The sequence below is a fragment of the Leopardus geoffroyi genome, chromosome B3 (genome assembly GCF_018350155.1).
Source record: "Leopardus geoffroyi isolate Oge1 chromosome B3, O.geoffroyi_Oge1_pat1.0, whole genome shotgun sequence".
Lineage (NCBI taxonomy): Eukaryota > Metazoa > Chordata > Mammalia > Carnivora > Felidae > Leopardus > Leopardus geoffroyi.
In genome coordinates, this window is record NC_059337.1 from 73,291,045 (window position 1) to 73,318,085 (window position 27,041).

Here is a 27,041-nt window from a genome sequence, read left to right on the forward strand (position 1 = left end):
AAGACATAAGCACAAGTGAGGTATCTTAAAAACCACTGACTTTCAAGATATGAGATAATGATAATAGCTCAAAATCAAGTGTTCCTCTTGGGGGAGGGGAGTATTCCTGACTTCTACAGATGTACCGATGAACTCCAATCAACTGACTGTCAAGCTCATGTCTCCTTAAGTTGGGTGAGTATCCTAGAAGAAGGTTCGAAAAGGTTTTGATAGGGGGTCCTGGGTGGCTCAGTCAATTGAGGATCTGACTCTTGATTTCAGCTCAGGTCATGATCTCACGGTCATGAGGTCAAGCCCCACGTTGGGCTCTGTGCTGGGCATGAAGCCAGCCTGAGATTCCCTCTCTCCTTCTCCCTCTGCCTCTCCCCCACTTGCCCACTCTCTCTCTAAAAAGAAAAAGAAAAGAAAAGGTTCTGACAAAAGTTGGGGTATATCAGGAGTCCCCTGAATGAGGGGAACTTGACTAGATTTATCCATACTCAGGACCTTATATTATGCTCTATTCAAAAGCCTGGCCTCTTTTAATTCCTATCCAGTCACTAAGGGTATTATTTGACCCATTAAACCCGCAAGCATTTTGCTCTATTCCTCTTCTTTATAGTTTCGCCAAACATTCAAGTTACCGTCCCAACTAGCTGCCCGTTAAATAAGTAAACATCATTTTTCATGGAAAGTCTGAACTACTGCCACAGAAATGTTGTATGGGTACTGAAGGTAATGTGGTCAGACTCTACGCTTTCACTGAGCCCTCCCTCTGTCACCAAAGCACAACCGTCCTGGATCCAGTGTCTGTCCCCCCCCAGAGTACCATCACGCAGAAGAAACCAGTGGCAGATGACTTACAGATCCATGGTCCTTGACTCTAGAGATTCAACCAAAGTATTTGGGTCAATTTTCTCATTTTTACAGAACTGGATGCTGCTGTGCACTGTGGCTTCTGACCACTTATTCATCGATCAAAGCATATGATGCAAATGATCTGCTAATCACTATCAAACAAGTCGAGCGTGCTGGAGCAGTAGAGAAAGCCAGCTGCCATTGCAGCTTCGGCAGCAGAAGAACAAATGTAGAACAGTAGTTCCCAAAGTAGAGCCCATGGACCTGTAGGGTCTCCAAGACATTTTCAGGGACTCCATGAGGTAAGAACTATTTTCACAATAATACCAAAACACGACTTGCCTTTTTCATTCTGTTGATTTCTACACTGATGGTCAAATTTCCGGCCCTGTAGCATGAATCAAAGCAGTGGCATCAATGCTGTGTTACGAGTCATTGTATTCTTTACTGCCATGTTATTTTCAGGTGGAAAAAAGCCGGTTTCATTTTAAAGTACTTTTAACTGTATTAGTTTGCCAGGACTGCCATAATAAAATACCACATGCAATACGGTTTAAACAACAGGAATCTATTTTCTTAGTTGTGAGGCTGATGGTCCAAGATCAAGGTGCCTGCAGAGTTGGTTCCTCCTGAGGCCTCTTTCCTTAGCTTATAGATGGCCACCTTCTCTCTGTGTCCTCACATGGCCTTTCCTCTGTGCATGCATACCCCTGGGCTCCTTTCTTTGTGTCCAAATTTCCTCTTCTTATAAGGATACCAGTCAGACTGAATTAGGATCCATGCTATTCCAATCCAGATGGCCTCATTTTAACCATATCTTTAAAAACTCTAACTCTAGGGACACCTGGGTGGCCCAGTCAGTTCAGCATCTGACTTTAGCTGAGGTCATCATCTCGCAGTTCGTGGGTTCAGGTCCTGCATGGGATTCTGTGCTGACAGCTCAGAGTTGGGAGCCTGTTTTGGATTCTATGTCTCTCTCACTCTCTCTTTCTCTCTGCCCCTCCCTCACTTGTGTGCTCGCTCTCTCTCTCTTTCTCTCTCAAAAATACATAAATATTTTTTTAAAAAACACCCTAACTCTAAATACAGCCACATTCTGGGGGTACTGGGAGAGAAGACTTCAACGTATGAATTTTGGGGAGGACACAATTCAGTCTATAACAATGACGAAGCAGTAAAAAGTATTAATTTCATAAACTCTCAACTCTTGGATATGTTTTTTTTTTTTTAACGTTCTGTGTGACAAAAGGGGAAGTACACACAAAATACTTATGCTGCATTCTAAATTAGGATAGTTATCTCAAGGGAAAACATTTGTGCAATAGGCTGAATTGCAAGCTGAACTAGCCAGTTTTTCCATGAGATGTCACTTTTGCTTGAAAGAATAACTGACAGATAAACTATGGGTATTCAGACTTGGGCATTTGGCAGGCATCTCCTTGAAAATGAATGAACTGAGCCTGTCACATCAAGAAAAACTGAAAATTGTGGCTAATGATAAAAAAAATCTAAGCTTTCAGGCAAAAAGCAGAATTTGGGAAAACTTGTATCTGCCACCATGAGCTGAATGCTCCCCGCCCCCCAGTGTTTAAATACTTTTCTGACTTAAAGATGTTGATGGTGATATTAAGTACTGTGATAGTTTGACACTGTATAATGAAATGTGTCAACATGTGGAAGTTGCCTAAATCAGTGAACCAATTATTTACCAAATGACCAATGGATAGTGTTACAAAACCATGCACCGGCGAACGTTCCATCCAAAATGCAAGCTAGACCAATGGATTTGGGTATAAAAGAATATGAAAAGTTCATTAATATGGTTTCAGATTCTACATTGCAATTAACATCTTTTTTCAAACTGCAGATCTGTGCAAGTCCAGAGTTTTCTCATATCTTTAAACCAAACCAGCAGATTTCAGTAGATGGAATGCATAAGTAGACATGAGAATCCAGCTGCCTATTAATAAGCCAGCTCTGCCCTGACAGATACCAAAGACTATGATCAAACACCCCCAGCATCTATGTCCCTTCCTTCTGTCTACACTCCTCCATGTTTTTTTGCTCTCCATGTTCCTCCCTGTACATGATACAAAGTATCTTCAACAGCCTGGTATCCTCCTTTGAATACACTGCAGTTTGTTTAACAGTACATGTCAATACTGGGAGCAGGCGGTGGTGATAAATACAGCTAGTTCAAAGTCCACAATTCCAAATATTTCAAGCCTGGAGGATGTCCCTGATCAGCCCTTACTTCATTTCTTGCTTTGGTATCCCATGAATTTTCTCAAAGTACTTGGAGTCTCTGAGCTTGGGGCCTGGTCTTAGCTGGGAATGGACAATACCATGGCAAGCCCAGTTTTCACACAGTTTCCCTTCCCTCTGTACCCACCTCAGAATGAAGTTGACTGACTGAGAACATGGCCCAGCCTCCCTCCAGGAAGTGCTGAACTTTAGGATACACCTGCCCTGTGCCTGCTCCACGCCGTTCCCACAGAACAGCATCTCATACAACAGTGTAAAACCACATAGAGAAAGAAAAGGACAGGTTACCCAAGCCAGCCTATGGCCACTTCAGACAAGGAGGTCAGCTGAGACGATACCCAGAAACACTTTCAAATGATAAATGCCAGAATAAAAGCCAAAGAAGACTGGGTATTTGCCTAGTGTACTAAAAACTAGTAGGGGAGTCTGGGTGGCTCCGTCAGTTAAGCATCTGACTTCGCTCAGGTCATGATCTCATGGTCCATGAGTTCAAGCCCCATGTCGGGCTCTGTGCTGACAGCTCAAAGCCTGGAGCCTGCTTTGGATTCGGTGTCTCCCTCTCTCTCTGCCCCTCTCCCATTCATGCTCTGTCTCTCTCTGTCTCAAAAATAAACATTAAAAAAAATTAAATAAATAAATAAAAATAAAAACTAGCACTGGACTAGGAATTGGGATACTTGATTTCTTGGATGCTTCTTTGAAACTGGGTGCTTTGGCAAAGTTGTAAAACCTCACTGGATCTTTCTAGACTCTTTCATCTGAACATTCCAGGGAGTGAGTACATGATCCTCAAGGTCTCCCCCAGCCATGACACTCTAGGATTCCTCTCCAGAGGCACAACTGATCCTTGATTACTCATGTTAGTGGTAAAGAATGTGATTTGAATATAGACGAGGGGAAACTCATTTCTATGTGACTGTAGAATATATTTCATGGTGTGCAGCAAATCACAACAAATTTGTCTTCCCGATGATGCTTAACTCAGGCTAATGTTAAAAATCAATTTGCTCACGAGTAATGTTGCTCTGCTTCACTAAACAACTGCAGGTAGTGTTCCATAAGGCAGCCTGGTGCCAGAGAGAGAGAGAGCAGAGGGCTATGTACATTCTGGCCATGGCTGTATTGCTTCCTAACTTATCCTCTCTGAGCCTGAGATATCTCATCCTTAAAACAGATTCAGAAGACACTTTCTGAGCACTCACTGGTCAGGCACTGTGCCGGCACAGAATAAACAGAGATGAACAAGACAAATCCCTTCTCTCAAGGGTCTCTACTTAATGAAAAAGAGGGGAAAATGGTTTTCTTTTTTCTTTTTTTTTTTTTTTGCTGTTGATGTGTTGTATTTATTTATTTATTTTTTTAATATATGAAATTTATTGTCAAATTGGTTTCCATACAACACCCAGTGCTCATCCCAAAAGGTGCCCTCCTCAATACCCATCACCCACCCTCCCCTCCCTCCCACCCCCCATCAACCCTCAGTTTGTTCTCAGTTTTTAATAGTCTCTTATGCTTTGGCTCTCTCCCACTCTAACCTCTTTTTTTTTTTTTTCCTTCCCCTCCCCCATGGGTTTCTGTTAAGTTTCTCAGGATCCACATAAGAGTGAAACCATATGGTATCTGTCTTTCTCTGTATGGCTTATTTCACTTAGAATCACACTCTCCAGTTCCATCCACGTTGCTACAAAAGGCCATATTTCGTTTTTTCTCATTGCCACGTAGTATTCCATTGTGTATATAAACCACAATTTCTTTATCCATTCATCAGTTGATGGACATTTAGGCTCTTTCCATAATTTGGCTATTGTTGAGAGTGCTGCTATAAACATTGGGGTACAAGTGTCCCTATGCATCAGTACTCCTGTATCCCTTGGATAAATTCCTAGCAGTGCTATTGCTGGGTCATAGGGTAGGTCTATTTTTAATTTTCTGAGGAACCTCCACACTGCTTTCCAGAGCAGCTGCACCAATTTGCATTCCCACCAACAGTGCAAGAGGGTTCCCGTTTCTCCACATCCTCTCCAGCATCTATAGTCTCCTGATTTGTTCATTTTGGCCACTCTGACTGGCGTGAGGTGATATCTGAGTGTGGTTTTGATTTGTATTTCGAGGGGAAAATGGTTTTCATGAAAATTTAGGGAAAGTGTGGGTATCTAACCCAATTCAGTCTTTCACCAGCATTTACCCCTCCTCCCACAAGTAATTCAACTGCAAAGCTAAGACCAGAAAATAAATAGGATCTAAGGAAGTGGGTTAAGATCCAAATTGGGGAATCAAAGAATAAGAAGGCATTTCAGGCAAAAGCAATCACATGGCAAAGGCAAAGAGGTCCGAAAGGACATGGAGCTTTCAGGAAGCATGTAGTTCAGTGCATCTGAGTTTATGGGAGCAAGTGAAAAGGTACAAGATGTAGGTCTGGATAGGTAAACAAAAGCCTATGTTACATATCATTTTGTCTTGAAGATAATGGGGAGCTACCAATAATTTCAAGCATGTGATTTCATATTTGAGGTCACCCCGAGGCTTAACATCCGTATTAATTAGCTATTTCTCCTGTGATTGTGACCTGTAACAATCCCAAATTGTCTGCTGCTTACAACAACAAACATATATTGCTTTGGCTCACTGGCCTGCAGCTGGACTTGGCTTCAATATGTGGGTTGGATTCAGTTCTGTTCTACATGTCTTCATTCTAGGACCCTGGCTGAAGCAGCAGTGACTCCTTGGAGCAGACTCCTCTCATCTCAGAAGAAAGAGATTCAAGAGTGCTGTGAAAATCCATGCTGGGATGTCTCTTGGAGCCTCAGCCTAGACTAGCACACTGTCACTTCCACCCATATTCTATTAATCAAAGCATGGCCAAGCCCCAAAGCCAATGAGTGAGATACATACTCTGCTCACAGAAGGCCTTGCAAAGTCATGAGGCAAAGTACCTGGACACATACTTCTGTTGCAGGGAGGGGTGAAGAATTGGAAGCCACAACAGCAGCATTCTCATCAGGATTCGTCACCCCAGAACTCTCTGCCACAGCCATGGGATTGTTAAGATTCACTGTCCCAGATCCACACGTTTGTATGGCTTAGGTTTTGGGATTACTCCAGAGTTCCACTGCTTTTCATCCTCAACTATCTGTTTCCTATAACTAGCTCCAATCAAACCGATTTCTAATGGCTGCTTGGGAAAGCTCTAGGAAGGAGTCAGTGAGTCTCACGCAGATTAACCAGTCCCTTAATTCATTTTCAAATGCAGTAACTACCTCCTGCCGTTGCAAACACTAGCACCTAAAACCAGCTCTACTCAAGAGTCCAGGTTATAATTCCTTGTTCACATCTGGCCCTCCCCACGAGGCCCACATTTCCTTCCTTTCTGCCCCAAAGTCAACCCTTTACATGATTACTGAGACCATAACGCTTCTTCTTTTCCTTTTTTCCTGTTCACTCTTTGGTTTGTTTGGTTTCAGTTTTTGGTTTTTTTTTTGGTTGTTGTTTTTTTGTTTGTTTATTTGGTTGTTTTTTTCTCCCAGCAAAAGAATGTTAGACTCTGTACATGGGGATGAGGTTGCTCAATATTTATGCGACAGTCATACAGTTGTATGTAGGGTGGGAAGGACTTGTCACAAAGATTATAACTAGAACTGAGGTACTTGATCAAGCCATGGATTTGGATAAGATCTCCCAAAGAGAATGTGAAGATAAACCTTTTTTTAATCTTGCTTCCTATTGATAGCAACAACAGCAAAATCCACACTCTCTTCAAATGGTTACCATTCAATAATGTCACTTTCGATGAGCCTAGCATATCACTTTATCTTCACAGTGACAGACACAGAGATCACAGGCAAACCAGGACCAGTGTGTGGAGGGCCCCAGAGGAGTTTTCAAAAAGGGAATAACTTGTCCAAAATCAGAGGTCAAACAAGAATACGAATAAAAAGCATGCATTGACTTTGGCCAAAGCCACTGTGTGTTGTCACATTGGCCATGCCTTGCACAAGGGCACTCGGCTGAGGGGACGAGCGGGGCTAAAATCCAGAGTGCGCTCGGCCAGCTGAGCCCAGGCCTGGTGCAATGCGGCATCAGCTGGAGAAAGGGGTGGCTTTTATAAAGCACACAAAGGTGCCATCTGTTCGCCAGGCTTGGACCCAAGGGACTGCCTCAGCATTTGCCCAACAGGGCTGCCTTTTCAACATCACACAAAGCACCATATGGGCTGCTGGCAACCAGGAGAGTCCATGAAGAGGATGAAATTTTCAATTTACATGACAGCCCTTTCTAAACCTCCAACACTATTGAGGTGCAAAGTGGGGCAGGCAGAGGTGATTCAGAGGCTTAGGAGGTCACAGGGGAAATTACCCTGACCGCAAACATTTTCTGCCCAGCCCACAATGCGTAGAACCCACTCGAGACATCCAGAAATCTGACAGACTCCTCTGTGGAAGCCATCTGAGAGTGGACTGGCCAAAGGCACAGATGGGAACGGACATGATGACTTCTGAATGTCCATCATGGTCGCAAACTCCAGGGCAGATCCAGCCGGCAGGGCAGAAAAGCCTCAGACAGCAGCACCTGGGCAAGCCTGCCCTGAGCTAACTGCCAAAACCCTTTGATCTTGCTGGAGCTTGACTGGGAGAAGACTATCAGAGGCCACATAGAGTGAAACCCAGGGCAGGTTTTTGTAAAGCTCTGTAGCACTGTGATTGGCGGGATACTCACAGTGCTACAAAACCCACAAAGACCTGTACAAAAACTGCAGGCAGCAAAAGTGGCATTTCCCCGGGAAAACCTCAGCCTGGCTACCATGCCCCGAGGGCCAAACACAGCAGGAAGCCACCCCTCTTGGCCAGGAACCCGGAAAGGAGGCCACAAAATTGACTGGACCAGGAAAAGTGACCCCCGCCCACACCCACGGCTGGCCTCTCGCTCACTGCTGTTCTCCCTTGAATGAAACTGGCATTTCAACATATCCCCACAGCCACATGTGGGGAATGCGAAAGGTGTTTCTTTAAAAACTATTCCTGTCTTTGTTCACGTTGATTCTGTCATAAGGGTTATATGAGCCATCTCAGATGGAATTTCTGAATCCAAATCCCTAGAGAGATTTGCCTGAGTGTTTTGCTTTGCAGTTTAGAGAAAACAAATTCAAAGAGAGATTGATTGGTTTTTAGGGGAACGCCAGCCACAGTTGTTCATTCTAACGCTGACCGAACTGTAAATCACCAGGCCCTCATCAGGGCTCCATGCTGCCCTGTCACCTCTTGTTATGCCACACGCTATCTGTCCTTAAAGCAGCCCTGGTGAATGTAAAGGCCCTTGACTCTAGAATAGTCACAAACCCGAGACCCATCTTCTTGACATTGCCAGTTTTCCAAGACTGAGAGTTAGGGGTGGGTCTGGGAGTAAGAACAATCTAAAACAAGAAAAAGCAATCGTTCAGAGGACATCACGAGGTGTACTAGACTAGAAATGTTCCCCATAGGAACAAGTGCCCCTACCTACGCCTCAGGCAGCCTCCCAAAAGCAAGCCCACCCCACCTGCGATTGATCAAATCATCACGAACCAGTTGGCTAAGCAATGAGGGCCATTTTTCTAAGAGCTGAGCCCTGACGACCCTCCAGTCCTAAAGCTAATACGAAGAGGAGCTCCCGCAGACAACCGTTGAGGTTTTTGGAATGCCCTCAAGTGCTCTGACACAAACTCGTCTTCGGAAAAGGAACTCGCCTGACTGTCGAACCAAGTAAGTAACGCATTTATCTGCTCTTTGAGTTTAGGGGCTCCTCCATTGAAGGGGGCGGAAATATCAGGAAATGTGAAACAGGTAGTAATAGCACCAAAACCATGTCAAGGAGGACTTTAGGGAAGATGTGAACTATGGTTAGTCCCCTCGATGGGAGCTGGGAGGAGGTTTGTCTGTAAAAAACAAAAACAGGTGCTGGAGCTGCGAAAGAACCCACACAAGTCCAGAGAAACTGAGAAAATTCTGCCCAATCTGCAGGACTCAGGTCAGGCTGTAGAGACCACAGAGTGGTTGGCTTAACTCCCCAAGGAGAGAACCCATCAGGAAAAAGGTTGATCTGAGCCTAAGTGATTCTATCAAAGTTCTTTAAATGTAAATATGAATACTTCTGACCCTCCTTAGGCCAAACACATGCTCTCGAGACAGCTCACTGGCCCTGGAGGGTGAAGCCAGAGGGTGGTCACTGGGGTTGCACATTTCTCTTCAGAAAAAAACAAACAAAAACCCAGTTCCAGACATCGGCTTCTAATTGTTTGAGCTACAAATGGAAGCTAGGTTACTAGTGAGGAAGCGGGAACATTCTGGTTCCCAGCGAGACCAGATCCCAAGCAGAACAAAGTGAAGGTGTAATGCCTCCAACTAAGAAATGCTTTAAAGTCTATGGGACACAGGCAGGAGAAATTCCCTAACAACTCATGGTGTTCATCTTCCTCACGAAGAGGGTATGGTGCCACTCGTTAATTAACTGCTATAAAAGAATCGACGGTGAAGTTGTCAAAAGATTGTACTCAACACAGAGGGCATCTTTTTGTGTCATTTAAATGACATTTGAATTCAACCATGTCTTGCTAAAAAAAATGTTTAAAAAGTCTCCATTTGTCAGAAGCTTCCAGTTAAATAGTGTATATTAATATTAAGCCAGCTAATGTAAAAAGGAAAGAAAGAAAGAAAGAAAGAAAATACAAAACCCCATTTCAAAGGTCCTAGGGAAATCTAACAGTGGGGTCAGTGGTCCCAAATTTGCTGAGCTGGCTACTAGAAAATTAACAGCACACTCTAGCCTGTTGCTTTGACATTCAGCTTGTGTTTTCCAAAGTAAAAGAAAGCTCCAGAGAGGTGGGGTGGGAGAATTTGATGGGGTGGTCTCCTCTCAGAGAATGCCTACATGTATGATGTGAGGGAACCGTAGAATTCGGGGCTGAGGAAGGAAGAAGAAGGAACGCAGGCTGGCCATTCCCAGGCCTCACCTACTATGGGGAGAAACAGGGTATGGCTTTGCATCCAGAAAGAGAGAGAGATCCCAAGCTGTGCTAGCACTGTCAGGGCAGAGAAATTCAGATTTTAAAAAAAGAGAGAGAAAAATCATAGCAACATTTTGAAAATTCAACTAGTTCAAGTCCTTGCCTTTAGACCTCACTGGCTTTAAAATTTCTCACTAAGATAATAGTTTATCCACATTCCCAGTGGAGTGAGTGACTGATTTCTCTAACCTCCCTTTGTTCACCATGCTCTTTCTAATAAATTAAGTCCTTCTGTTTGCTGAGTTATGATCCAGTGTTTTCCTAAGTGTGGAATGCACAACCTGAGGTTTTATATGGTACATAGACTTTTTCATTTTCATTGTGCTATCTTTTAATGGATATCACAATAGTACAACTAGGTTGTCAAACCTCTATGACTTAAAATTTCCTTTTAATTATATTTTAAGTTAAAAGGTAAGTAAATTTAAGAGGTGCCTGGGTGGCTTAGTCAGTTAAGCATCCAACTTTGACTCAGGTCATGATCTCACGGTTCGTGAGTTCAAGCCTCACGTCAGGCTCTGTGCTGACAGCTCAGAGCCTGGAGCCTACTGCAGAATCTGTGTCTCCCCGTCTCTCTTTGCCCCTCCCCCACTCACACTCTGTCTCTTTCTCTCTCAAGAATATAAACATTAAAAAAATTTTTAAAGAGTAAATTTTAAAAAATTATTAAGCAAATTATATGACGGATGTGACAAAACAGAAATGTGATTAATTGAAGTCTGGGAAATACTGAGCTGGTACATTCCTTCATCCTTTGAAATGAAAAGATAAGGGGCATCCAGAGAGAGAGGGATCCAGGATAACTTTGAATGATGCCTTCTTTTTTAGCCAAGTAATATTGGATTGAGGAGGCCTCACTGCAAACCCAGAGACTTTATCTTCTCAGAAGCCTACTTCCTTTTGAAGCTTCCTTTTCCTTGGAAGCTCCTTTTGTGTTCTTATCTGCAGGGCTCCTGGGTAGCACAAAACTAACAAAAGGTCTACACAAACCCACAGACCCAAATCCATCAACCTTTCATCCCTCTGGATAGAGAAAACCTGGGCATGCCGCTTAACTTCATAAAGCAGAACCAGAAAGCAGGACAAAACAGCATGGAATAAAGAACCACGACGTAAGCATGTGCTACTGACCATGACAATGATAGGAGCTTAGAAAAGGGCCATAGTCATCAGGAGCATCTTCAGGAAAGTGGGTCATGAGATACACTTAGAATAATATGTATTATTATGTGTCATCACTATATTAACTACCACTTTCTGAGTGTCTATTATGTATCAGGCCACTGGATGAAGCACTTTATTAATGAATGCCATTTTATGCACTTCTCACAATGGTCATGTGGAACTAGGTACTATTCCTCACCTGTTTGCAGATGGGAGGTGGGTTCTCTAAGATCACAGAGTCAAAATTTGTATCATCTGTCTGATTCCACCATCTGTGCACTTGAGAACTTTTCTTTTCTGCTGGGACTGCAGTTTGATAGAGGCACATGGGAGGCTTTTCCTGCCTGGCCCAGCCTCCCCCTCCACCTCTACTGGGCTCCTTTCCAAGCTGCCTGCAGGGTCTGAAGCCACAGTTAGGCTGTTTCCCTTCCAACCACCATCCCCCACCACCATCCCGCCTTCACCAAGGACGTGCTCCTGCGCCCATACCCAAACCAGCTACCCAAGGAGGTATTCTCCAGGCAAGGCCCATTCTTCACACTACACCCCTGCACTCAAAGGTCTCTACACTCAGAAAGATCCAGGCAATGAACAGATTATCTTGACCCCAAGAAAAAGAGTCCAGAAAATCCTGGGCTCATCAGTGTGTTTCTAAAATTCCAAGAGATAACTTTCCTGTTCCTGTCTCTGGCATTCCCCTCTCATTCCCGATAAGCATCTCCCAGAACAGAGCCTTCTTTTTATTAATCGAAGTACAGTTGACACATAATGTTACATTAGTTTCAGGCATACAACATAGTGATTCCACAAGTATATTCATTACGCTGTGCTCACCACAAGGGTAGCTACCATCTGCCCCTGTACATCACTACTACAATACCATTGACTATATTCCCTATGCTGTGCCTTTTACTCTCATGGCCTCTTCATTCATTCTGTAACTGGAAGCCTGTGTCTCCTGCTCCCCTTCCCCCGACGCTGCTCCTCCCCCACCCACTCCCTCTGGCAACCGTCAGTTTCAGAACAGAGCCCATGGCCTGCAGTTCCTTGTGCCCACAACCACATTCTCCCAGGGATTCACATAGCTCTCTCCCTCTCCTCCTCCAGGTCTTTACTCAATGTCACTTCTAGTGACGCCTTCCCAACCATCCTCTGTCATTCTGCGGTCCCCTTACCCCGCTCCACTTCTATACTCTCACCTCCACCTGAAGCTTCGTATAACTCACTATCTGTCTTCCTTGCTCCCTGAGGGCAAGGGTGCTGAGTTGTTCCTCACTGTTTCCACAAATACACTGAAAGCCTAAATAACTGTTGAATGAATGAATGAATGAATGGACAGTCAGTTGTGGTGTCAGGCAAAGGGAAATAGAAATAAAAGCAAACTGGGAACCCGCAGAGCCAAGCCCAGGTCCCTGCTCTGCAACCTGTGACGAGTCCCTGTCCCCATGGGCTGGGCCCTCCTGTAGCTGCTGAGGGAATCGGCATGAACAAAGCAGACAAAACCCATGCCTTATTGGTGCCTTCGCTCTAATGGCAAAAGACAGATGGTAAACTAGCTAAATAAATAAAATATATAGTACTTTAGGCGGCAATAAGCCCTGTGAGGGAAAATAAAGCAGGAAAGGGAAAGCAGAAGACTAGTGGAGGGAGCAGTGTGCAGTTTCTAACAGAGTCACGGAAGGCCTCACTGGAAAGGTGACCTTTGACCAGAGACCTGAGGGTGGGACAGAGTGAGCCACCCGCAGATATCCATCCAGAGGAAGAGCACTCAGGGGGAACGCAGCGCTGCCTGGAGCATGTGAAGGATAGTAAGGAAGCCTGTGTGGCTGGAAGAAAGAGAGTGACAGGGAGAGAATTTGAAAATGAGGTCAGGTTGGTAATAGGCCTGGGGAGGAGTCAGGGCTTCGGTTTGGAGACCAGAGAAGGGGAGACTGGAGAACGGAGTGGAGGTCATACCTGGCCGTGAGAAAAGACCAAGGGAGTCAGAAATTTGGATTTCAGGCCTCACCCACAGCCCTAAGAAGTGGGCATTCTCATCTGCAACAAAGAAATAGGACTCTGTTCCCTCTTAGTGACCTTTTCCTACCATCCTGGCCCTGGGAAGCTCTGTGCTCAGGGAAATTACACCCCTTACTTCAAGTCAAATGTGTTTTCTCTGAGTGTAACCCTAATGAACAGTCCAGTCATTCAGCCAAGGCTTTCTAGTTTACAGAGTGCCTTACACACACCCTTTCATTTCATCTTTAGAACCCCCAATACAGAAGATATCACCCTCACTTTATAAAGGAGACAAATGTAGCTCCATGAAATTGGCTAAGATTACACACTTAGTGAGGAACAGAGTTGAACCAGATTTCAGGTTTTCTGACATCTTTCTGTCTCACCACCGCTGAGACTCACTTTCCATTTGAGTGATTCTCGAAGAGTGATCTGCAACGCGTTACGGGCTATAAGCAGATCTGAAAATGTATTCTCACCCTGGTTGTATAAGTGACACAGACAATCTTATAGACTCTCATTTTTACATATGACAGAGGCTAATTTCACAGTCATTTTTAAGTGTGAGTGTATCATTAAAGCTTGCTAAAGTTTTATATTTATGAATATGTTCTTAAAATGTACTAGGGGTGCCTGGGCGGCTCAGTCGGTTAAGCGTCCGACTTCGGCTCAGGTCATGATCTCACAGTTCTGTGAGTTCGAGCCCGTCATCGGGCTCTGTGCTGACAGCTTGCAGCCTGGAGCCTGCTTGGAATTCTCTGTCTCCCTCTATCTCTGCCCCTTCCTCACTCGTCCTCTGTCTCTGTCTCTCTCTCTCTCTCAAAAATAAACATTTTTAAAAAATTTTTTAATGTACTAAAGATTCTAATTCTATTTTATACTAAGAAGTGTGTTGCACAATGCTTGACAATGATGCAAAGTTCTTACTGGATATGAAATGGAAGTCCCCTAAAGTGAGGAATGAGTGGGGTACATGACTCACTAGATCTTTGCCCCACCTAAGTGTAGCCCAGAGGTTGAGAACCGCCAGCCTATGACCAACGTACCACCTTTCTTCTCTCCTGATCAAACTAAGAAACTCCTTTCCAATCTCTCTCAGAGCACAAACTCATTCTCTCTCATTCAGAGCACAAATTCAGATTGTAACATGGCAAAGGCTCAGATTTTTATTTGACTCAGGAATCACCTCCTGCTTTGTCCTGAAGGATAGCCGCCAAGACAGAGGCGCAAAGAAGTTACTCTAGATGAGACAGAAAATACGGTCCAGTAGATATCACATGACGTGGCAACTGGTGCCAGGGTCGCCATACAGAGAAAGCAAAGCTCTTTTTAGATTAGGTCTATCAGCTGTGCAGTATCCAATGTTCTTTGGCAAAGGAACCTATCTGGAGGTAGAACCACGTAAGTGACTTCTTTCTCCTTCTTGTGACCACTATGTTTAGCAATTATCTTTAAGTATTTTCCCAAGTCACCAGCTTTGGAAACCCTTGAAAAAAATCTAGCCAGCATGTAATTTAGCAAGGGATGGTTTGAGGAACGGGGACTGTGTTTCTGATAAATTCCAGAATGAGGTATGTGCTGCAGTGGTCCTCTTGATCCACTATCCTTCCTGGAGAGTATTCGTTGTCTTCCCTCTACCTGACTAACTTTAGGGAACCAGCTTCCCACCTCTGCACTCACCATTTACAGACCATAAACCAGGGCATAACCAGAACTGTGCCAAATACACCTAGTAAATGAGAGGTGTGATGATGAGCAAGTCAGACCAAGAATTCAGACCAGGTTTCAATCCTTCTCTTTGACTGACAAGCTCTGTGACTCTCCTTCACCGAACTTTAGTTTCCCTCCACCTAAGCGAAGTGATTTCGAAGGGGTCCTCCAGCTTTAGCACACTAGGATTCTAATTATCCTCTAGACCAATTCTTAGGGATGATTTAGTAGGAAAAGCAAGGAAGTCCAATGGTGTTGAGTGTCTTATGACCCAGTAGGAATTCTGTGATTTGATTGTTAAAAAGGGTACTAGAAAAGATCAAAACTGTTCCAATGCATCCATTAGTTAACATTTGTGTCACCACAGAGGTTTTGACAAGTGACTGCTGTGGCCCCTTCCAGTCCTATCACTCGTTACTCTGGTTCAATGCATGGAAACTGGAGTCTGAAGAACCTGGGAGTAAGGCCCAGTCCTGACACTCACTATCTTAACCATTATTAGCTTCAGTGACTTCATCTGTAAGAAGGATCTAATAATGATATCACCTTATGGAGTTTGTTACTATAATGTTTGCTGAGGTAGTATAAACACAAGACATTTGTAAATAGCCAAGTTCTTATACAAGTCGTGGTCATGTATGATTATTATGACCCTTCGGGTAGGCTCCACTTCTTTTGCATCGATGGCTCTTGCTCCAACCATCACATTCTTCCACCTCTGAGTCATAGTCGCTTATGATTGACTAGAGACTTATAGTTATGTTTCTGCTAACAATAGCCATTTGTCAATTCTCAGCCAACCCAAAATGATTCCTTTCTCCCTGTGAAATTTGATCCTGAAGCAAGATCGGCGGGTAAGTGATGGCAGGTTGAGGAGATAATAGTAGAAAACCTAGGGACTTCCCTAAATGCCAACACTCAGAGGACAACACATATAAACAAGCTGCTAAGATACAGTGCTTAGATCTCAGAAACCATTGCAGAGTTTTATGCCTCCAGCTATTCTCGTTCTGCTCCACCCACCCCCCCTTCCAAACAGACGGACTAAACGGAGGGCAAATAGGTGGTGGGGTTTTTGTAATGATGCCTGAGGTGGTGTCATGATGCACCACTTATCTTTGGAGCAGGGACTCGACTCGTCGTGGAACCAAGTAAGTCATGCATTTTAATTTACTTCAGCGCGTATAGTCCCTTGGACTTGTTGTAGCAGAGTCCTGAATGGATTGGAGCTTTGGGGGAGGTCAGGAGGCTCTAAATTAGAAATGCATTGTTTTGTTGTTGCAAAGAGTCAAGGTAAAATTTGAGGATGAATTCATTAGGTTTCTCTTAAGAAAATAGTCTGTGTATGCATGGAAACTCTGTTCTAAAGATTTGTAGCAATAAGCCTTCTACCAAGGCCTGAAGAAAGCCCTTAGTCAGGCTTTTGGTCCCCTCCTCGGTCAGGGAAAAGGCAAGCTCTAGGTGAGAGTCGCTCCACTGTTTATGAGGAAAAAGACTCCTAGCCAAAATGTAGGAAGAGGAAGGGTTAAAAAGAAGAAAAATATTATTGCAGAGAGAGTTAGATCAAGACAGTCTTCTCTCCCTCAGATGACAAAAGCCAATCTTGCCTTTGTGTCTTTTTGCTGAGAACTTGCATTAAATCAGTGTGCCTGGCTCAGACTAAATGATCACCCAGGCCCCATTCTTGCTCTTCCAAGAGCAGAAATTGCATCCCTTTGGTTAGCCCTAGATCTGAAGACTCTGCACAGGGTTCAGGAGCCTACATCCAATGTAGAATCACAGCCACCAACTTCAGGACAACAGGGAAGTCATGGTGCTCTCCTAGAGATACTGTCCCCTTGTAAGGCATGCCAGTGCTCAGAAATCCAGAGGTGATATTCAGGTAATTTGGGTAGCTGCCAACAGTCACTGGGACTGGTCCAGAGAACAGTAGTCTTTCAGAAGCTTTCCAAAATGCCAAGTCCAATGGGGCAGGCATTGCCCCCTTACGTGGTTAAATTTTGTTTCGGAGGAAATAAAGAAGTGGGGAAATGTACGTGAATGTGGCAAGGTTGACATCCTGAAAGCAGCTGGTACTGTCAACATGATGTCTGCCTCTCAGGAGGAAACATAAACTTACAGGGGTTCTTGGTTGCCTGTTGCTTCCAGGCCAATAGTGGGATTTGGCGTGTTATCTTATCTTTGAGTAGGGAGAGACTAGAAAGAAGGAGGGAAACAATCATGTTGTAGCTGATTGCAGTCTGATCGATGTTGGGCAAATTGCATCTGAGCGAAAAGTATTGTATTTCATTTTCCCTTTAAATCATTTCCACTTGAAATTCAGAATTATCTGCAGTGTTACAATCAAATCTCTGAGGCTGTGGCTTTGGGAATCTTAGGGAAAAAGGAAAGACATGAAACTGATGCTTAGCCCCTCTGCCGGGACTCTGACCTGTGCTCTCTGGTGATACTCTATTTACTTCTTCAGTTTTCTCTTCCTGCAGTGATGGAGTGTAATATGATTATGTGAAGCTCAGTTAGGGAAAGTGAGAATTTCAAGTCAAGCCCTCAATCCTTAAAGTTTTGACAGCAAATAATGGCCCTATACAACCATCGTTCCCTTTGGCTCTAGCCCTAGACTCTAGATTTCTGGTGATGAGACCGAGTAATCCATAAGGCCTTCAAATTCTACTTCACATGATTATTATATCCTCCTGAAGCTTGTATCTGGATCCAGATATGGGAGGAATTATAAAACAAAAACAAGTGGTCCAAAGCAAGCAGCGGCTTCTCTGACCCACATCCATGGACACACAGCACCCTGGGCTCTCCATCCACTACCAACTTCTTGTTCAAGCCTCAGATCCTTAGAAAGCCTTTCCTTGGGCTCGGGGAATTAGGAGACAGATTCCTTATTATTGTGAAGCTCAGTCTGAGTGATGGGGAAGAAATTAGGTTTCTAATCAAAAAGCAGTATCTGTGACCCAAGAGAAGGGAACCAGAATGTGAGAACCAGACCTGTGTCTAAACACTCTTCAGCCAAACATTCACTCTAAGAAATGTCACTATTCCGTGCCCCATCCCTATTCCCACGCTATCGTGTTCTTCTTGGAAAGGCCTCCAATAAACTGGGAGTTAAATTGTCCATCTTGAAGGCAGCTACCAGTCACCTGTCGCCTTCTTCTCTTCCTCTATGTCAGCTCTGTCCCCTGTCTCCGTGCTTCCTGGCTGGGATTTCATGCACACATCCTTATCCAGCAGATACACTATTATTAGCTTCAAAGGGAACTGAGCCTCTGTGCACTCAGCCCCTTGATCTCATCGAGGACAGCTTTGTAGTTCTCTGAGCTGTGGGGTCTCTAGGCTGGGACCCAGGCTGGGGAGGCAGGGCACAGATGTTCTAGGCCAGGCCCCAGAGCCAGCCCCAGGCTGGTTACTTGTGAGGCAGTGCTGCGATGTGCTCCTGGGATACCCGACAGATGTTTTTTGGAGCCGGCACCAAACTCCTCGTGGAACCACGTGAGTTGATTTTTTCCACTATATTTCTAGGGATAAATTGAGTCCTGGCACTGGGGCTGCCATCCAGTTTGCATTACCTGGGAAAGTATAACTAGGAGATGGAGTAGCCCAGATGTGGGGGGTGGCCAGATAAAGACACTGGGCTGAGTCCCTGAAGCAGCTCTGTAACTAGTTTTGTTTTTTAAAAAAAACATACATTCAAACTGCATCCCCCACTTATTTCTGAAATCTTCAGAGCAGCCCAGAAAACGCCAGGAAAACTATAAAAATCATACTAATTGCTGGGGCACATGGTGGGGGAGGGGATGTGCAGGGACACTCTGGCCCCAAATCTCCAGAAGGTTGTTTCCATTCTTACCCATCTCTTTGGCTACCCTGACTAGCGTACGTGCCTCATTGCAACCGTAAACAAATGCCCTGTAGCTTGGAAGATTTAAGACAGAGACAGTTAACCAGGTCAGAGTAATCAGGTAGAGCAAATGTGTATTTCAATGTTAAAGTTAAATCCCATGATGTCAGAGAGCCTTGAATTTGTGAGTGACATTTGTTACAGTACAATCCTTAGGGAACTGATAGGACTCAGTGGGAATCTAAAACATAGATGATTTCTATGTATACAAGTTAAGAAAGGCTGTTCAGGAAAAGTATATACTTCTTCTGGTATTGTTTACCAGCACATAACCTTAGCATTGGACTGTTATTCATAGAAAGAGAAAGTCTGAAATAAAATAGCAATTGTCCAAACAAATAGCACTTTGAAACCCATAGTGAAATGTAATTACATTTGTGGGCCGAGAAGAAAGACCAGCAATTCTCAAAAAAATGAACAATTAGATCTTTAAATTTTGGACTACAGTAGGGCAAATTTTATCTAACTCGGATTTTGGTTTAAACTGAAAACAAAATCGACTAGTTTACATATGGCAACCATATAAAATGCTTTTTTTTTTTTTTAAAGGTTCAATTCAGCCAGATAACCTTTTCTTTGGTTACCATGATACCAAAGAATGGATTAGATAAAACACTTCATTTTCAAACAACTGTTTTCAATAGATAGGTATTCACTGAGAAAAGGGTCTGAGAAAAATGTTTTACCAAATGAATGCATTATGCTTTATCTGAAATAGTAACAGATTAAGAGCTCAATATCATAAGTGTATGACCTTCTTCAGACATTTGTCTTGTCAGCTCTGTTCCATTGTTCAAATTATTCAAACCAAATCTCTCTAGCCCCAAGTGATCATTGACAACTGCCTTTGAATTTAGATTTTAAAATCCCAAGCAAGCCTTAATTATCCAAGTAAATCAGGCTAGGATTGGGTCATACTCTGAAGTAACCAAGGAAATAGGATTGTTTTGTTTTGTTGTTTTGTTTTGTTTTTTAATTACTGGTTTCCTTTCTCTGTATCTCATAACTCCCTTGAAAATCAACCAGAGTACATGTCACCAAAGTCAGTATAGTGAACGAGAAATGTTGCAATTCTGAAGACAGGTGAATGAACATGTGGTTTTTCAAGCCGTTGCTGCCGAGTTATCAGTGTCTGTTATCAGTGGCTTCAGCTATGCCGGAAAGCAAAACGATGAAGGTTTCCTCACATGGGTTGAAATTAGGTTCCAGGAGAGCCCCCTGAAAAAATCCCCAATCCCCGTCTTATCTAGAACTGAAGCCAAAATATATGGAACCAGATTCTTAGGAATGAGTTTCCTGCCCTTAGTGACTGAAACAGAATCCAGTCTTCCAGCTGAGCTTCCAGGCAGAGAAAAAAGTGGTAACAAATTTTTTCAAAAAAATATTTGGAGGCTAGTTAAGGTGGGGGGGGGGGGCGGTCTCTGAACAGCTGATTCCCTAGGAAAGCCCTGATTGGCCATTGTCCATTTACAAAATGATGATCGGAAAGAACTTCTAGACTAGCAAACGTACCCTCTCAAGCAGATATAACCAATTTATTTGTTTATAGCTCCACTACCATGAGCTTCAACAGCTAATGCCCAAATCCAAATTAGGACAGAGCATTAGAAAAATGATTGCATTTACTCACCCATTACCAAGACTTTTCATTTAGCATTACCTTGTATCTTGATTATAGATCATTACCTTGTATCTTGATTATAGATCATGGTAAATAAAAGTACACTGGAATTCAACATTTTTAATTTGATATCACCTAGTTTCAAATAGAAGAGCTATATTCACACAAGTAATTACTACAGAAAATTGACAGTTAAGCTTCTGTTTGGAAATATATCTAGGTCACCATTCACAGATTGGTTGTCTCTCCTGATTTCAGGCATCTTCACAGCACCCTCCTTTTTTAACAGTTATTTGAAGATAGCCTAAGGATCCAAGTCTTCATGGACAAAATTTATCACAATTCACAAACTTTAATAAGGCATGATGGGAAAGAATCAATACTGCCTCCCTCAAAGCTTTAAAACTTTCAGTGTCGGGGCGCCTGGGTGGCGCAGTCGGTTAAGCGTCCGACTTCAGCCAGGTCACGATCTCGCGGTCCGTGAGTTCGAGCCCCGCGTCGGGCTCTGGGCTGATGGCTCAGAGCCTGGAGCCTGTTTCCGATTCTGTGTCTCCCTCTCTCTCTGCCCCTCCCCCGTTCATGCTCTGTCTCTCTCTGTCCCAAAAATAAATAAATAAACGTTGAAAAAAAAAAAAAAACTTTCAGTGTCAAGGAAAGAAAAAGATGAATATACAGAGTAGCAGATAGATGGTAGGTCAAGGTGAGGCATGAATGCAGAGGAGGCCAGGAGGCGATCCAATGATTAGGACCAACACTCCATAGCTTCACTTAGAATAAAATAAGAACTGGGTTTAAACTGGGTTTATATCTAGGGGCACCTGGGTGGCTCAGTTGGTTGAGCATCTGACTTTGGCCCAGGTCGTAATCTCATGGTTCATGAGTTTGAGTCCCACATCGGGCTCTGTGCTGACAGCTCAGAGCCTGGATCCTGCTTCGGATTCTGTGTCTCCCTCTCTCTCTGCCCCTCTCCCCCCCCCCCCCCACTCACACTCTGTCTCTCTCTCAAAAATGAATAAATGTTAAAAAAAATTAGTATCTATAAGGACTTCCTGGGAATAATAGCTGTTATCTCTGATAAAAGACTCAGAAACTATAGGATAGTCCCTTACAACAAAATAAGTATTTACCTAAAGGCAGTGAGATATACCACTTAACTTTAGTGGTTATCCCTTCCAGTCCAAAAAATAAGAAAGACACCCTAAAGTGACTCCAATACTGCCATCCTCAGGGTATTTGAACAAGTCATGTAGTCCTTCTCAGACCCTGATTCTTTAACTAAGCACCAACCCTGTTCTCATTCTAAGTGCTTATGCGTTTAAAATAAACCAACGATGCAGACAGATATTCAACCTGACTGCAATCATCCAGAGGAATGATTAACAAAATATAGATAATTGAATCTCAGATGATCCAGAAACTCGTTTGTAGTTGTTATTTTCCATCTCCACTTCCGGCCATGTCTCTTAGCAGCTCCTAACTAGAAGTCAGACTGACTGCCTTTCATTTCCGCTTCCCTTAGCCACCTCTTTCATTGGGTGTTAACAAACCCAGGTCACTAAAGGATGCAGGAAAGTCTGTATTGCAGTGTTTGGCCCCAAAGGAATTGAAGTAAACCCCACCGTTTAACTCCCACACTTGCAGATAATCATCTTTCAAGAGAAATTGATTATATTTGCAGAAAGCCAGCCTCCTGCCAAACCATCTGTTTTCATCATGCGAAATGGGACGACGGTTGCTTGTCTGGTGAAGGATTTCTATCCTAAGGATATAGACATAAAACTCGAATCAACCAAGAAACTAGAAGAATTTGACCCTGCTATTGTCGTCTCCCCCAGTGGGAAGTACAGTGCTGTCAAACTTGGTCGGTATGAAGATCCAAATTCGGTGACCTGTTCGGTTGAACACAACAGTGAAGTCGTGAGCTCCACTAACTTTGAACCAAGGACAAATTCTTCAGGTAGGTCACATCTAGTTTCAAGGGGCTGGAATTGTAGGGAAGAAAAATTGAGGGAAAGGGAAGCTGAAGATGTAAACTCTTGACAGATCATTCTCAACGTGGCATCATGCTAGAAACAAGACTGAGCCCAACTATGGCCCGTCATTGACTTTGAACTTAACTCTGCATCCCTGAGCTGGAATCTAAGATAAAGTCCATCTTATTTCATCTCCTATCTCCTCTTCACCAGCCACTGTCTCCTTGATACTAATGACTGTCCTACTACTAGACTCTGGGTTAAAAATTCGTGCACAGACTATGGGGCACCTGGGTGGCTCAGTGGGTTAAGCGTCTGACTCTTGACTTCAGCTCAGGTCATGATTTCACATTTTATGGGATCGAACCCCATGAGGGGCTCTGCCTTTACAGTGCTGATCCTGGGTGGAATTCTCTCTCTCCCTCTCTCTGCCTCTCCCCTGCTCTCTCGCACTCTATCTAAATAAATTTTAAAAACTTAAAAAAAAAAAAAAAAACTTTAAAAAAAATTTGTGCACAGCCTAATCCAATGTGTATGCCAAAACAAAGGGCAGCCCAGCTTATCACAGGATTGAGAACCCTCATTCATCCTACAAATTGGAAACATACCTGAATGTGGGCCTCGTAGTATAACGAAAAAATTCCAGAATGGGAAGAATGTTGGCTGTGTGAATAGCTGTTTGACCTTAAGCCACTCATACCCCTGATCCTCAGTTTACTCACTTAAAGTCTCCTCCACTTTTCAAACCTCAAACCCTTTGAGCCTCTTGGTTGCCAGTAAATCCCTGACCACTGCTGTTTGTTCCAGGTACTGTAAAACCAAAACCAACGGAAACTGAAAACATAAAGCTAACTCCAAAGAGCATCAGTGAGCCCAAAGGTTAGTTGAAATCAAGGGTCAACTTCAGAACTGAGTGTTAAAGCAAACTCTGTAATTGTCAGACAGGGCCAAAAGTCAGCAGATACCAAAAGAAAACAAAAACCATACCTGAGCCCAGCTGGTTCCCTCTGAGCCTCTCGGTGAAGCTTGCCTGGCTACAAGCATGGGTTTCCAAAGCTTGCCTGGCTGGGAGTGAGCAGCAGCCTTGGGTCTCTCAGGGCCATCTGCCACCAAGCTAGGCTTGCAGCCCAGGCAGAATGATGGTGATTCGGGGCAGGCTGGTGTCCGTGTGTTGTGCGCCTAATTTCTGGAAGGGAATTTAGTTTCTTGCTAAAGCCGCTATCTTTGCTCTTGTTCAGCCACAGTTCATCACAGTTCACAGTTCACAGCCGGGAATGTAAACATGCTGTCCCTCACAGTGCTGGGGCTCCGGATGGTGTTTGCCAAGAGTCTTGCCATCAATTTTCTCTTGACTGCCAAGTTATTTTTCTTTTAAGGTAAGAATTAGCTGCTTCTTATGCCTACCTCAAGCCAAACTATGCTGCACATGGAGAAAAGGAGTTTAGGAATGTAAGGGGCCAAGAAGGCTTGGAAAGGGAAGAACACAGAGACATAATAGGATTTTTTTTTTTTTTAATTTATCTTGAGAGAGAGAGAGTGCGTGAACACATGTGCACGGGTGGGGGAGGGGCAGGGAGAAGGAGAGACAGAATCCGAAGCAGGCTCTGAGATATCAGTGCAGAGCCTGATGCAGGGCTCGAACCCACAAACCATGAGATCGTGTCCTGAGCCGAGGTCAAGAGTCAGACGCTTAACCGACTGAGCCACCCAGGTGCCCTGAGACATAGTATGATTTAATAAAGGTGGGCAACCTCAGACACTCAGCATAACACCCCATCTCCTGTTGTCCTCCTATTTCAAGCCAGACTCAAAATGTGTTATGTAGTATAATGTAATACTGGCCGATAATCCCCACCTCCAACCCAGGAGCTAAAACCTTGGAGCTATGTAATGAGAAATAGTTTTCTTTATTTGCTATTTTATCTGGCCAAGGGGTCATGGTTATTTGCAAGGCCATCAGTAAAGCTTCACCCAAAGAATTTCCGGAAACTGCCTTGCCTAGACAAAGGAGATGCCAGCTCCCATCTCTTTATCACAGGACTCCCAGTGTATAGACCAGCCCATCTTTGGGATGAACCTACATGCCCATTAGTAGTAACCAGCACACTGCTAGCTATTCAAGATGCATACAAAGTTGCAGTTGAGACATTAATTATCTGCCTGCTACTTGCATTCCTTCTTCATGTAATCTTAGACATGAAGTTTAAACCGGGGCCTAGGTTTGCCCACGAAGCCCTTTTTCCAGTACCCCCAATTCTCCCCAGTCCCAACTCCTGATCTAGGGACAACTTTAGATTTCAAGTGTGGGACTGATCCAACCCAGCCTGAGGACATGTCCAATCATTTCCAAATGGGTGACTGGTTTCCAGGAGTCCCAAGGACAAGAGCAGTGTGGCTATATAAAAAGAGCACTACACTAGGACACAGAAGTTGTGGGTTTTCACCCTGTCCTTGTCACTAACGCTCTGCTACCCTAGCCTAGTTGTCCACCTCTTTAGGCCTGAGGTTTTTCACCTATTAAACAAAGGAGTTAAGAAAGACTAAGGAGAGCAAAAGAGTTGCATGGCTTATGCCAATATTGATAAGCTAATACGGAGTAGCTGAATTATGGCCATGTGCAGAAAGGACCATACCATGATAGATTAGTGATGTCTGCAATGATGCAGTCACAGCAAGTACTGGCCATCCCCAGACTGTGTGAGTACTACTATTCCTCCCAGCACTGACTATCTGTGATCTATGACACTCTGATCCTTGTCCTCACTTGCAGGCTGACTGGCTTCAGAAGGCTGCCTTATGAAACTCCCACATTATGTCTTCACAAAAGCCTACAGAGGAGCTGTCTCCTAGACTTCTGGCTTCTCGGTGATTCAAGGTGACCGATCCCAGTCTTGCTTAAGTGGCTGCTACCCAAACCATCAAAGCAACAAACCCAGCTCATTTTCCAGCTTTGTGGAAAGACACAAGTCCTAGGGAGTAGGGCGTTATGGTCCTAACTGCTCTATCTGCTGCTTTATAAAGGGATATAGGACTCATTTTTTTTATTATTATTTCTACAACAGATACACTTTGAAAATAGTGTTTTGTTCCCTTAACTTTCTTTGCCTTCAAAAGTAGAAAGTGGGAGCCAACAGATTCCCAGCTCCATACTCCCCGAGGAAAACAGACCCTGGGGGTTGGAGAGAAGATGCCCTTCACCTAACAGGAATGGCTCTGTTCAGCCCAGCACTAGGTTTGCCTCAAGCTGGCATTCTCATCCACAAAAGCACTTTCTGCTTTCCTTAGTACTTTACCAACAAAATTACATTTGACTTCTCATGCAGCCAATGGGGTTTCTAAAGCCTCATCTAAATACTCTCCAAGCTATTAGCAAAGATCAGGGTAAAATACAGAGAAAATTACTTTTATCAATTGACTTCACAAACATGAATTGACTCCTTCTAAGTTCCAGGCACCGAGCTGAGGGTGTAAAGATGAATGAGAGGTGGGCCTGCTTTCAAGCGACTTACTGTGCAAGCATTTTTGGAGGGAGGGAGAGGAATGAGACTCCTAGATTTGGGCTGTAAAAAGAGTATCTTTACTGGGTTTTGCCTGCCAATATATGCACAGGGAATTTGATTTCAGTGGATGCTGACTCTTGCCTGCCCCTTGTTGTTGATGGTTTTCTGCCATTCTCAGTGTTGTCTCTGTTGCATTTATTAAAGTGCATCGAGTGTGCCTTGCCTCTGGCTTTACTCATAACAGACCACCGCGGGAAGGGGAGAGTGGGTGCTGTGAACTCACTGTTAGGCAGACAAAAGCCAAACTGAACTTGTAGGTCACACCGCAGCTTCCTGAGCCCCAAGCCTGCAGGCTCCTGCCTCGGGGACCCTGCCCTGGGTTTCCGGCTATTGCTGCTGCTGCTACAGCAAAACAGCAGCAATGACCCCTCTGTGGCCGATGGGCTCTGCTACCCCCACGTCAGCAAGGCCACAGCATTTTCCCAGGTGCATCCACTCAGGTAGCAGAGCCCTTGACTATTGTGGTTTCCTGGGCACCTAGGGTGCTACCTAGGGTGTCAAGCGGGGGCTTATGGGGTCACAAGTGAAAGAGCAACCTTCACCAACTCCCCCTGATATTGCCATCTGCAGACTCCCATGTTGTCTTCACAGCCCAAAGCAAAGAAAGGAGGCAGTAGCCCTCTGAGTCAATGGGTTTAGGACAATCTACATGGATAAGGAGGTCCATCCAGGGAAGAACCATTAGAAGATTCCACACAACTGCACCTTGTGTGTGTAAAGAATGCCTATTTCCAAAACATTCACATCTGTTACCTTAGGTAACATTAGCATGTTTCTATAAGTGGCAAAGAACAAAAAGATCACATCCTCATTTTTCAGATGGAAAAAATACCCCTTCCAAAAAGGTAATGTACCTTCTTCAAAGTCATTCAGTGAGGCAGGACGTGGCTGTGAGCAGAACCATGTTACCAAGAGCACCAGCCCAAAGTTCCTTCTAGAACATACAGCATCTCCAAAACAAGGACAAGGT

At 44.0% G+C, this 27,041-nt stretch overlaps 1 long non-coding RNA gene and 1 gene segment (V, D, J or C); both read left to right on the forward strand.

The window, feature by feature from the left end:
* Positions 1 to 663: 663 nt before the first annotated feature.
* Positions 664 to 7,058, forward strand: LOC123583372. Its single transcript, XR_006704842.1, has 2 exons — positions 664 to 1,139; positions 5,799 to 7,058. It is a non-coding gene; the product is annotated as an uncharacterized LOC123583372 (long non-coding RNA).
* Positions 7,059 to 16,855: 9,797 nt separating this feature from the next.
* On the forward strand, positions 16,856 to 26,228 carry LOC123583329. The segment is given in 5 exon segments: positions 16,856 to 18,508; positions 22,217 to 22,495; positions 23,319 to 23,390; positions 23,750 to 23,887; positions 25,282 to 26,228. Coding segments are annotated over 4 exon segments (552 nt in total).
* The last annotated feature ends 813 nt before the right edge of the window (positions 26,229 to 27,041 follow it).